This window comes from Mustela putorius, unplaced genomic scaffold, assembly GCF_011764305.1.
Source record: "Mustela putorius furo isolate JIRA1106 unplaced genomic scaffold, ASM1176430v1.1 tig00003962_pilon_pilon_pilon, whole genome shotgun sequence".
Taxonomy (NCBI): Eukaryota; Metazoa; Chordata; class Mammalia; order Carnivora; family Mustelidae; genus Mustela; species Mustela putorius.
In genome coordinates, this window is record NW_025422106.1 from 22,750,375 (window position 1) to 22,763,518 (window position 13,144).

A 13,144-nucleotide genomic window follows, 5' to 3' on the forward strand; every position below is an offset into this window, starting at 1 on the left:
AGCAGGTTGGGAAGACCCAGAGACCTGCCGGCTGCACGGGAGGTGGGCAGGCGGAGGTCAGCAGGGTCAGAAGAGGCACTAGGAACCAACAAAGGTGTTTAAGCCAAGACTAAGCCAGACCCCATATCACGGGGCATTGTTATATATTATATTTACTTGTTTTTTGTTTTTACTGTCTTTCCTCTAGATTATAAACCACGTAAGAGTAGGGATTATAGTTTGTTTGCTTCCTGGTGTATCTACAGAGTCCAGTGGGTGTTCAGTAAATATTTGTTGCATGAATAAATAAATGAATGAATGACCTAATTGAATCCCCAAGTAATCACTTTTTGCAGCGTCGAAATTTTTGTTTCTGGTATAGATAGTTATGTTAGTTTCAGGTATGTGATACAGTGATTCAGCAGTTGTCTACGTTACTCAGAGCTCATCATGAAAAGGGCACTCTCAACCCCCTTCACCCGTTTCACTCACCCTCCCACCTGCCTCCCCTCTGGCCACCACCACTTTGTTCTCTGCACTTAAGAGTCTGGTTTTCTTTTTGCTGTCTCTTTTGCCTTTTGTTTCCTGAACTCCACATACGACTGCAATTGTATGGTATTTGTCTTTCTGCAACTAACTTATTTCACTTGGCTTTACACCTTCTAGGCCCATACGCGTCCTTGCAAAGGGCAAGGTTTCACAGCACTGATATGAAGCCCTTGGCAGGCATTAGGTGTAAGGTGGTGTCCTCAGAAGGTTAGCCGGGCTCTGGTGTGTGGTGTGAAGGGAGGAGAGAGAGGCAGAGGTCCATTAGAAGAATCCAGGCTGCAGAGCCAAAGTCCCTAGCTTCTCCCACAGGGAGGGACGGAACAGCGTCATTTTAAGAGACGAGCAAGATGGTCTTCCAAGGCTAAGTGGGGCATGATCGCCGTAAAGGAGAAGGAATTCTGGAGTGGGGAGGAGGTTAGTTAGGATATGTGCCTTGTACAGTGAGGCAGTCAGGAAATGCTGGGGGATACAAGGGTGAGGCTGAAGACCCCACAGAGAGCACCTTCTGTGGCGGGGTTGAGCCCTTGAGGACAGGAAGATCTAGCTAGAAGGCCACAAGATGTGGCTCCCATGGCCACTTCCATTCTCTCTACCCCTCTTCTCAGTTTATGAGTATAAACTCATGTTTATGAGTCGCGACTCCCCCAGGAGCCTTTTCCAGCCCCTCTTGGGTCCTCCTCCATGACCGTACCCTGCCTCACCCATGGTTCCGATTTCCTTTCTTTTTTCTTCTTTGAAGTAGGCTCCACACCCAGCCTGGAGCTCCACTCAGGGTTTGAACTCACAACCCCAAGATCAAGACCTGAGCTGAGATTAAGAGTTTACCGCTTAACTGACTGAGCCCCCCAGGTGCCCCCCTCTGATTCTCCTTGTCCGTATTCCTCCACTAAACTGCCCCAGGTCCTTTATTACCATGGACTAGGTGGCTGGCTGGATGGCAAATCAGGAAATGTGGGAAGAAGAATGTGGGAGAAAAAGTGAGGTGTGAGCACCAGAAATAGGGAGGATCGTTTTTCCTTGTTTGTTCCACATTTTCCAAATTATCATAAATGTATGTGGTTTCTGTTCCCTACCAAAGTGCCTGCGAAAGAGGAGGGAAAGGGCAAGAAAAGATCGCTCAGGATGTTAGCCTCCTTTCTCATGAGCTCTTGGTTCTTGGTTTGCTTTCCTACAGGTGGAGGCAGGGAAAGGCCTGGAGATGAGGAAGCTGGTTCTCTCGGGGTTCCTGGCCAGCGAAGAGATCTACATTAACCAGCTGGAAGCCTTGCTGCTGGTGAGTCTGTGCTCCGGCTTGCCAGTCAGCGTCGTGCTTGCAAACTGCTTTTGGGGTGGGAGGAGAAGGGGGACCTGGACCTCTCCTTCCCTGTGGGCAGAGTCTGTCAGCCTGGCACTGGGCAGCCGGGGTCCTTGCCAAAAAGGGGCCTGTGCCTCTCGGCCCCAGGCCTCCTTGACCTGCCCTGGGAAAGGTGGGAGAAACACAACCGTGTTGGAGATGAACACTCCCATGGCCTCTGACCATGCACAGGCACCACTGATCAGGGATGGTGCTCTGTCCGGGTGGGGGGTGGTGCCCAGGTGCGGCCCAGGCGAGGACCTAGCCTCCACCTCCACACTGTGCTCTGGGCAGTCTCTACCAGTCAATCAAGCCGAGTCCTCTTTGTCATGCCCTGGTCGCAGTCCTTTCTCCTCCCACAGATAGTGAGCCCGTGGCTCTCCTCCGGTCCCGTGGCAGGAAGTGTGAGGTGGGCGGGTGTCTGTATCGTTTGAGAAGCACCATAGCTCTGAGCCATTAGACTAACCCCAACCCTCTGTGAAGATGCCTCAGTTTCCTCCCACGATGGCAGCGCTGTGAGACTCAGACTGGAAGAGAAGTATTAGTAATATGAGGTAAAAGTACTACACAGATGTGAGGCCTTTTTCCTTTGAAGAAAGTGTGCCTTAGATGTGGCTAGATCTTACGCAGAGGAACTGGGGAGTGTAAAGGCCTCCCCCTGGGTATTTTGCAGCCTGAGACATGGGATGACATCAGTAAAAGAGGGAATAAGAAATGTAGATGAGTAGAGACTCATTCTTTTTTTTTTTTTTTAAAGATTTTATTTATTTATTTGAGGAGGGGGGTAGGGCACAAGCCGAGGGAGAGGGAGAAACAGACTTCCTGCCTAGCAGGGAGCCCGACAGGGGGCTCAGTCCCAGGACCCTGGGATCATGACCAGAGCTGAAGGCAGAGGATTAACGACTGAGCCACCCAGCTACCCCAGAAACTCATTCTTGTAAGAACTATAAGATACACATTTATGTACCTGTTGTGATATGAGATGTTGCCACCCAGGATGCCGGGGGCCTTGGCATTTATTACTCCAGGAATAACCATCGAAATGTGCAGATACTTTGCCATGCCTGGGTGGCTCAGTGGGTTAAGTGTCCGACTCTTAATTTCGGCTCAGGTCATGGTCTCAGCGTCATGAGCTCAAGCCCCACGTCTGCTTGTCCCTTTCCCCCTGCTCCTCCCCCGACTCACATGCTCTCTTTCTACCCCCTCTCAAATACATAAATAAAAATCGTAAAAAAAAAGAAATGTGCATTAAAAAAAATTAATAAAAGAAATGTGTAGATAACTTTGTGACGGCCTGGGCTCGGTCTGTGGTACCTCTCACCGAGAGTTTATTGGTAGGCATGATAGTGTTGTTCAGGAGCTGGGTAGTCCAGGAGACAGACAAGGACTGTGGTCTGGGGCCAGAACTAACGCAAGACTTGACTCTGCCATTACTCATATAGACTCATGGCACTGTTTTTCTTATCTGGATCTGAACCCATTAGTGCATCATGAAATCAATGTAGGTTGGAGCCAGCATTTTTTATAAAACGAGAAAGAAAATACCAGTGTGCGTTGTGCATAGTAAGAGTAAGTACTATTTCACTTAACTTCGGGTGTGTTGTGTGTGTATGTGTGTGTATATATATACACACACATACACATATATATATGTATGTACTGGGCCACATTCTTTCTCATGGGTATTGTCATTTTGGAAACCCCTGGCTTTGGTCAAGTTATGCATAACCTCCTTGAGCCTCATCTGAACATGAGAATAATTCCGTGACCTTCTCTATCTTCTTCACGGGGTTGAGAGACTCAGGTGATCCTTTTGGGGTCCCAGGCACTCAGGGTAGCTCAAGGAAGGAGGACAAGCGGAAGACCAGTCAGATGCATGTGACACGCCTCAGGAACAGAGAATTGCCACAGCCAAGTGAGGGGGTGTCATTGTCATTACTGAAATTGAAAGGAGTTCCAACAGAGGACCTTCTGACAGACGGCCTGTCAGAATCCCTGCTTGACCGCTCTCAAGTTCGAGCCCTTCAGAATATTGATGAACCCTTGTGGCCCATCTTCTCCATCTGCAGATCCCGGATACTGCTATGAGTACTCTGTTTGTGGGGTTGTTGTGGGGACAAAAGGAGTTTGTGTGTGAAGCTCTTATGATGAAGTCCCAGAACCTAAGTCAGGTTCGGTGGGGTGAGGAGGTTCGGAGCCGACGACTAAAGAAAGAATTCTTAAGACGTCTTTGGTGCAAAATGGTGGTTTATTAAAGCACGGGGACAGGGCCCGTGGGCAGGAAGAGCTGCTGCCCCGGGTTGTGAGGGGTGGTTGGTTATATACACAGGAGTTGGGTAGGTGAGGACAAAGGGGTGCTCAGAAGGGTTATTGGCGCAAAGAATACTATCAGGATATTGAAGGCTTAGTTGCTATCAAGTAAAGACCATTGAGAGTCTCCTGGTGGAATGTTACATTCCTGCTATCAAGCATCCTTGTTAATGAGATTTAAGTTTAGAAGAAATTTAACTTTATTTACTTTTCCTTCTACTTCCACCTCCTTCGGTTTTTATGGAGGGGAGGGTAACATTAGGCTTGAGGAACTGAGTTCTGTGTCTTTGGAAATTGGGCTATTGATAAGGTAACTTCTTTGTTGTAATCTCAAGGACATTTGCAAACCAAGGGAGACTCCTGTCTTGCAGGATTGTGATCTCAGCAAGTTAACTATTTATCATTTTATGGCAGTCAGGGGTGCCTGAGCAATGCTACACATATGGAGGGGAGCGGATGAAGGGGGGGGTTGCAAGGCGCCAGCTCTTGCTTTGTCCTCAGCCAGCCTCCTGCTCCCTCATCACTTAGAACAGAGACTAAAGCGTTAGCTGCTGCTGTTATTTTGTCCAGTCCTGAGAGAGATGCAGGTTGGGGCCTGTTTCTGTCAACGCAGCCTTTCCCTGAAGGAAGGGGAGGCATGTCCTCAGAGGAGGCTGGGCCCTCATGGATTCCAACCTGCCTGTGCCTTCTTGTCAGTCATTGGGCCTAAGGTGAGCTTCTCTGTGTCGGGGCAAAGATAGCAACAGAATTAGGGGCCAAGACACTCCCTCCCTGCCTCACCTTTCTAACAGCTCAAGCCTCAAAGGCAAAGCCTGTGAGGTTTAGGCCTGCAGGCCACCCAGGACACATCCCTCCTCTCCCGCCAGCTTGCTCATTCCAGGCCCCTGATTGGTTCTTGAACAGAGGCCCGGAGGAGAGTGGGGAGGCTGACTGGGAGACCAGATCTATGCTGGAGGGCTCCAGGAAGAGGGGGCGGACCCTCCACAGCTACAGCCTCAGACAGTGAAACACCAAGATAAGGAATCCGGCCTCCACCCAAGGCCTTGAGCTGGGAGCCCTCCCCTCACAGCTTTCCCCTCAAAGCCTTTTTCCTTTAGGGGGTGATTTGACCCAGGGGCCCTGGGAAAGAAAATCTCTCCTCTCCGTGGCCCACTCCCAGATCTCCTACTCATCACCCAGCCCCTCTGGCTCTGCTCCTCCCCTGTTTGTGTCAGACTATTCTCAGCTTAACACTTCCTGATATGCAGATGGCTGGGCGTGTGTGGTGTGTGTACCCAAGGCTGTGTGCACTCACAGACGCTGTTGGGACTCACACAGGAGCCTCTGTTCCTGACCCCTGGGTTGTCAGATGGGGCAAGGTTTGGTAATCTGGAAACCTCTGGTTCCCGGTTCCCGGTTGGCTCAGATTACAAATGGAGTGGGCCCGTGGCCCCAGGCTGGAGTGGGGGGTGGAGGAAGGGAGACAACCAGATGCATTTCATTCTGCGTCTCAGCCACTGTGGGGAATGTGGAAGTGAGCTCAGGGGCTGCCTCTGGCCATTGCTACAGCGCTTCCACCACAGGGCCTCGCTGGCCCTCCTCCCTCAGCCTCGCATTTGGGGTTCTCAGGTTCCTTTTCTCTAAAATAGGTTAATGATGCTTCCCTCCCTGGATTCCGGGAGGAGGACTAACTGAGATGATACGTTGGCAGCCTCCAGGCCTTCTGGGATAGGAGGTGGAGGAAGTGGGCTGATTTCTTGCCCCTGTTTCGAAAGGCAGGTTGCTGGGGACAGAGCTGACAGACGGCTGTGGGAAGACCCGCTCTGAGTCAGAACCCACCTGGCCCCGCTTCCTGAGAAGCACTTTGTGGAAAGTGGAGAGCCAGACCCGACTCCCGGGTCACTCAGTGATCCTCTCTTTTAAGAATCTGTTTCTCCCCTGACGAAATGGAGAGCCAGGGGCTAGCCCTGCTTTCTGCAGCAGGATTCTGGGAGGAGGGAGCAGCATGCTAGCCGTTGGGGAGAAGAACAGTGTTGGACGCAAGTTCAGTGTTGGGTTGCTTTTGCCTTTTAGCCATCTGGACCTGAGGCCTGGTTTCAGGGCTTCACCAGATAAAAGTAACTTCCTTCAAGGGTCTCTGGCCAGCCGGGGCTCCCACACGCCCAGCACTTTCCCTGCCCCCCGCCAACCCCAGTGAAGTCAAGCCCAAGACCAAAGGGCCCCAGCCTTGTCCTGAGAACCCTCTGACGTCCTGAGCATAGGCCCTATCCATGTGACCCGCTGTTGGTGAGCACCCATTGCTTCCCTTTTTGTAGACAGAGTGGGAAGTTCAGGAGGAAGCAGAGCATTTGGGTCTTGTCTTTGCTGGGGTGGCTGATGGGTGCTTCCCCAGCAGCTTCTGAGAAGTCCTGACCCTTTGTCTTCCCAGGGCTGTTCCCGCCCTATGTGCTTTTTTTCCCCCTCTGCGTGGGGACAGCACCCAGGCAGGAGCAAGGAGTAGAGGCTCTTGGACTCTGTGGTGATTTGTCTCTCCACTGGATCCTGGGGCGGGGGGGACAAAAAAAAGGATAAACTAGGACAGCAATCTTGAGGAACAGCTCCGTGTCCTTCACAGAATGTTGGGAGCCCTGAAGCTGAGGGCGGCCGCCCACCTGGGGTTGGGAGAACAGTGTTTCCTTTCTGTGGTTCCTGGTTCTTCTGTTTCCCTGCTTACCCACGCCCTACCCCTCCACCTGCTCAGATCTTCCCAACCTTCGAGGCCCTTTTCCTGTCACCACCTCTGTGAAGCCCCCTGGGCTGTATCAGCACTACCTTGGGACCACTTGGTTGGTATTTACAGTCCAAGACGGGTAATACCCTGTCTGGCTTTGTCCACTACATGGTCTGGTTTACCCACATGTTCTCCAGAGCAAGGATCTTGAGTGAGAAAAATAATCTCCTGAAAAGAGAATTGGCTCTTCGTCACTCACCTGCCTAAATCCCTTCAGGGAAAGGCAGTGCATTTCTTGCCCCTGCCTGGTCTGGCCCCTGCCCAGTCCTCCAGCTCTCCTTAGGCCCCGCTCCTCCCCCTTGCCCACTGCACACGGGCTCCCTGGCTTTCTCCAGCTCCTCTCTCTCATCAAGCCCCTGCCCACCGTGGAACCGGCATTGAGGAATACTGTCCTCTGAGCCCCCAGGCTTCCCATTTCAGGGTAAATGTTCCCTTCTGGGAGAAGCTGTCCTTCCCCACCCTGTCTCAGGAGGTCCCCTTATTTCCTTCATTGTGCCCAGGTGGAAATAGTGTGTATGACGGTTTCCTTGTGTTTTGTCTGTCTCCCCTATTGAATGGGGGGCTCCACGGGGCAGGGATTGGATGTGTGTGGTGAGTCACTGAATACCTGGTCTGACCTCACATTAGGCACTTGGTACATTATTCGTGGGGCAGATGATGATAATAGCCGCTAACATTATTGACTGCCTCCTGGGTACCAAGCACCTACTGGATATTTTCTATAAATAATGGCTCTTGATCTTCCCATCAGTGTTCGTGAGAAGGTCATATTACCCCAGTTTTACAAATGAGGCTGCAGAGGCCCGGATGCTAAGTGACAGAGCTGAGACTCAAACCCACACCTCCTGGCCTGCACCAGGGAAAACCCCATCCTACTGCCCTTGCAAAGCCTGGGCGTTAGGGTTAATTGGTCCCAGTGCTAAGAAGCTCGGAAGGAGGGCTCTGCTTTTCCCTTCCTTTTTCCTCGCTTCTGGACTTTTTAGAGCTGGGAGAACAGGGATGCTGGAAGTCAGAGCCTCATCTGGGTATTTGGGAAGATGGGACTTCCTCTTATGGACAGGCATTGCTGGAGCTTGGCTGCTCTGATGGTCCTCTCAGACTAAGCCAGTGATAACTCCGGTCTCTTTTAATGTCACTGTTCCAGCCAGTATAGCCTCTAGTCACCCATTAATGGCTGGAATGCTTCTCTGGTTAGAAAGCTCACTAACCAGTCCTATGAGGTGATGGGGACCTGTCCCCATGACTTCTGGCTGTTCCTAGGTTTCCAGAGTGACTCAGACTAAGTCAAAGGGCTCTTTCCACACAGCCTTTCCACTAGATGAAGAACATTAAGTCTGACTCAGGCTTTTGTCTTCTGCGTAAATGTGTCTGCCCCTCCCGTACTTTCTCCCGTACTGTCTCCTGGAGGGCCTCTGGAGTGCAGTCTAGGCATCTTTGCAGGCTTTGGGGCTAAGGGAAGGCCAAGCAAGGAAGAGTTCCTTATCTTTTGATATCAGGGTTTTTTTTTTTGTTTTTCTTCAGCTGTGAATTTTAATAGCTTTTTAATCCCCTGATGATAAAAATTAATATTTACTCGGGTACCTGGGTGGCTCAGTAGGTGAAACATCTGCCTTTGGCTCAGGTCATGATCTCAGGGTCCTGGGATCGAGCCCCGCATCAGGTTCTCCACTCAGCAGGGGGCCTGCTTCTCCCTCTCCCTCTGCCCCTCCTCCAGCTTGTACTCTCTCTCTCTCATTTGCTCGCTCTCTATGTCTCAAATAAAATCTTTTTTAAAAAATTAATATTTACTCATTGTAGGTGGTTCAGAAAATGAAGAAAAATCACACTGAAGAAATTGTACCCAGGTCCTATTCTCCTACCGTACCCCTGTTGGGCATGAAGGCAACAACTACAGCTCCCCACCAGTGTTAGGGAGTGTCCTGAGTTACTGTTTGTCCCTGCATCCACCCTGAAGGCCCTGGAGCATCTTGGTGTAGATAAGCTCAGTTGACAGATAAGTTTCATCTCACCTGTCAATCTCAGCATGGAGAAATAGTCTGGGACTGTGACCAGGCTCAGTGAGAAAGAGCATTTGTGATTGACTCGTGATGTCTGCCATGGTCGACCAGCAGTGTCTGCCTTGGTCAACTTGCAATGTCTGCCATGGGTACAGAGGTAGGATGGTGGCGTCTGTGCTGTCTGCTCACTCTCTAAGGGATGGGAACTTGAACTGTCAGTGCAGCTGAGGTTGGTCTTGAGTCTGTTTGAGACTCTACCCCCAAATCCTAGAATCATGTTCTGATTGTTGGAAGGAAATGGCTCAGGGCTTGAGTTCCCAGTCAACCCTCCCTTCCACTGATGGAAGGTGACAAGGGAGCTTGTAACTCAGCGCATGAGGCCACTGTGAAAGAAAGGTATGGATCCTGTGAAACCAGTAAGCGAACCCAGTACAGGCTGGGGGCCAGGGACCCCTTGGGCGACAAGGGTGTGGGGGAAATGTGTCCTGGCATTAACACATGGGCCAGTGGTTGGGGGGGGGGGTCCTCTGGGCCAGGCCCTGGCTGTCAGGGTTCCCCTCCTTGTAGTAGGGCATGGCTTATTGGAGCCTATAATAGCAGCTACTCAATGCAAACCACACTTCAAGGGTTTACTGTTTGTCCCTGTATCCACCCCACCTGAAGGCCTTGGAGCATCTTGGTGGAGATAAGCTCAGTTGACGGATAAGTTTCATCTCACCTGTCAACCTCAGCATGGAGAGAGTCTGGGACTGTGACCAGGCTCGGTGAGAAAGAGCATTGTGATTGACTCACGATGTTTGCCATGGTCAACTTGCAATGTCTGCCATGGGTACAGGAGATAGGACATGGCCATGTGCCCTCCGTGGCCTTGTCAAGGCCCAACTCTAGCCACGAGAAGTACGTGTCTGTGCCCTGAAGCTTCTGCCTATCTGGTTCATCGGTTCTTACCTTCTCTCTTTCTCCCTCCTCATTCACAGCCCATGAAACCCCTGAAGGCCACAGCCACCACCTCCCAGCCTGTGCTCACCATCCAACAGATCGAGACCATCTTCTACAAGATCCAGGACATCTACGAGATCCACAAGGAGTTCTATGACAACCTCTGCCCCAAGGTGCAGCAGTGGGACAGCCAGGTCACCATGGGCCACCTCTTCCAGAAGCTGGTAAGTCTCCTGTGGACGGACAGCACTTATCTGGTGCCTCAGTGGAGCTGCTAGTGTTGGGAGGTGTCCAGGAATCCCCAGCCTTCTTGATCTCCTTAAAGGCCTGGGTCACTTCTGAGTCCCAGGGGAAAGCCTGGACCTCTGCTCTGTGGGGCCCTGGGCTTAGTGTCCCGACTCCACGCCTCCCACTGTAAAGCCTGAAAGTGCTTCTAGGGATGTGAGGGGCTTCAGGGCTGGAATGAAGGCTCACCTGCTGGGCTTTAGGTTGCCTGTCCCTCAGCGGACAGAGAGGCTGACAGTGCCAGTGGGCAGGCAGGGACTGCTCCCTTGAAACACTGGGCATTTGCCTCACCGCGGTGCTGCCTCTGAAATGAAGCGGTCAGATCGGTCTGTGAATGATTCCCTCCTGGGGACCCTGGAGCAAAAAGCATCAAGAACTCAGCCCACCCACCATTGCAGGGGAGAGACAAGGTAGAATTAACATGCAGTCATAGTGTTGGGAAAGGCTTTCAGAGGTCTTCCAGTTCCCAAGGTTTCTGTGACACCTTCTCCCCTAGCTCTGAGATGGTCTCTGGCTGTGTCCCCTGGAGGACCCCGAGGTCAGACCTACAGCGCCCCCATCCCCACTCTTTTCTGACCTTTCCCTGCCCGTAACTCCGCCCACCCAGGAGGCAGCAAGGAGACTGCCAGTCCGTGGTCTTCGTTGTCTGGGTGTGAATGGAGGTGGGCAGGGAGCAGTGCCTCTCCTTTACCTCCCCTGCAGTGGTGGGACTGGTTGAATGGACAGGCCTGTACTCTCCTTACACTGGAGAAAACTCTTGCTTTTTAGAAGGATTCTTCTAGGGCCTCAAGCGCACAGTATGTTCAGAACTGGACTTATGTCTCGAAAGTTCTTTGCTCTTCTTCTTGCCCCAGTGTCAGTGGGTGTTGCCACCATCCCATCCCCCATCCCCCATCCATCCATCCATGACTCCCTTGGACTAGTCCTTGGTACTCTCCTGCCCCACTCCCTTCCCCATCCCCACTTCTGGAGGATGCTCACTGCTGGGCCTGCCTTTCCCTGCCCCCTCTGGGGCCCCCTCCTCCCCTCAGGAGTGGCTCCTGCCTCCAGGCCCCCCTTCCTGCCAGCCTCCCCACCTCTGCTTAGCAGTAGCAGAGTTACCTGAACTCCTGACCTTGCTTCTCCCCAACTTAAATCCCTTCAGTGGCTTCCCCTTGCCTTTGAATAAATGCCAGGCTCTGAGGAGTGGTGTATGAGACCCTTTGCATGCTGGCCATCCCTGGACTCTGGCTGTTGCTTCCCCTGTCCTTGTGCACTCCCTCCCCCGACTGACACTGAACTTTCTATTCTCAGTCCGTGCAGCAGACACTCTTGACCTCTCTCTCTTTTTTTTAGCTCCAGCTGCCTGAAATGTCCTTCCCCAACTGCTTTCAACTTAGAAGTGACATCCTTGGCGAAACCTTCCCCCAAACTTCCAATGTAGCCCCTTTGTTTATCCCCTCAGTGAACATGGGAACCTCCTAAAACCATAAGCTCTCAGAGAATAGGCTGCATTTTCTTTATCATTAGACCCCAGAACTAGCCTAGTACTCAATACATGGTGAGTGAGTAAATGAATGAGTGCACCATGACCTTGACGACTGTGACTAGGGAGAACTTGGAAGGGCATCGAGGGGGACGTACATCACAGGGCCTAAGGTCTGTGTCCCAAGAGGCCAGCAGCTTTGGAGGGACAAACATAGCCTCTAGAGCCACAGCTGCCTTTGTTTTGGTTTTTTCAAGAGTTTTTCAAGAGTTACTTATTTATTTGAGAGAAAGAGAAAGTGTGCATATGTGGAAGAGGGGAGGGGCTGAGGGTGAGGGAAAGAGCCTCCCAAGTAGACTGTGCTGAGTGCGGAGCCCGATGCGGAGCTCCAAGTGGGGCTTGAACTCGCAACCCTGAGATCATGACCTGAGCCAAGAGCAAGAGTCAGGGGTTTAACTGACTGCACCATCTAGGTGCCCCCAGCCACAGCCGACTTTGAATCCCAACTCTGCTACAGGTTAAGCCTATGACTTTGGGCACAACCTCTCTGACTCAGCTTCCTCATCTGTGAAAAAGAGGATAATAATAGTACTTACCTCACCGAATTGTTGTGAGGACTACGTGAGTTAATACCTGAGAAGGGCTTGGAACAGGGCCCAGAACATAGTAAATTAGTAAATACTCAATAGTCAGCCATTAGCATTACTGTTACTACCATCACTGCTGTCACCACCGCCGTCGTCCTCGCTATTCTTAGCGAGAGGCACCCCGGAAGGTGGTATTGCCGGGGAACCCCACACTCCCGGTTCCGGCAGCCCCAGAGTGCCTGCTCCAGTTCAGGGATGGTACGTACCCAGTCATCACTCCCGGCCGGATCCCAGGAGCCTGAGCGGATTGGCTTGGGGGACAGCCTCTCCTTGGCCTCATCAGAGAACAAACGAGAGGAGGGCGGGGGGACCTAGGCAGCACATAGCGGAAATGCTGTCCCACTTGTATCTCTGTCACTCGGACCCTGCTGTCACCAGTGTCCCCCATTCAGCTCCACAGGCGCCGGGTGGTGAATTTGCTATCCCCCTCCCCTCCCCCAGCAGCATGAAGGGCTCTCTGTGGCCCCTGGGGCTGCAGGCCTGGGAGGGCCGGGGAGGAGCTGGGCAGCCCAGGCATCTGGAGGTGGTTTATTTTCAGCTGGTCTCCATTACTGAGAGAAGGGAATTAGCATCTCTGCTATTTGTTTTATGAGATCACCCCAGTGCCAGGCTGCTGTTTCCAAGCAACCTCCACATCCCAGTTAATGGCCCTGGCAGGCCGGGCCTTAGGCTCTGCAGACGAGGGTACACCGTGAAGATGGCAGTGCCTGGGACGAGCCCTGACCCCCATGTGCCGGTCTTCTGCCCGGGTGGCTCCAGCTCCAACTCAGCTCCTGCTACTCCCTTAGGCTGTGGGGTGGGAGGATAGCGTTCTGACCTGGGCAGCCAGCCCTCATCATTCTTGTGGGAAGGGGGGACAAGGAGAGCACATTCCCAGAAAAAGAAAAGCAA

At 52.2% G+C, this 13,144-nt stretch overlaps 1 protein-coding gene and 1 long non-coding RNA gene across 7 annotated transcripts in view; one reads left to right on the top strand and one right to left on the bottom strand.

The window, feature by feature from the left end:
* Positions 1-13,144, top strand: part of ABR (ABR activator of RhoGEF and GTPase) — a 176,705-nt gene that overhangs the window by 101,135 nt on the left and 62,426 nt on the right. For all 5 annotated transcript variants that reach the window (XM_004746902.3, XM_004746901.3, XM_013053499.2 and 2 more), the window contains 2 exons: positions 1,703-1,801; positions 9,895-10,080. In XM_004746902.3, coding sequence (XP_004746959.2) covers positions 1,703-1,801; positions 9,895-10,080 — 285 coding nt within the window. The remainder of the gene's footprint in view (positions 1-1,702; positions 1,802-9,894; positions 10,081-13,144) is intronic.
* On the bottom strand, positions 6,177-12,902 carry LOC123389153. Of its 2 annotated transcripts, none has more exons than XR_006603688.1 (3): positions 12,460-12,902; positions 10,331-10,445; positions 6,177-6,691 (listed from the first exon to the last, which is right to left on the bottom strand). It is a non-coding gene; the product is annotated as an uncharacterized LOC123389153 (long non-coding RNA). The 2 variants fall into 2 exon arrangements; XR_006603689.1 differs by having other exon boundaries at positions 10,331-10,495.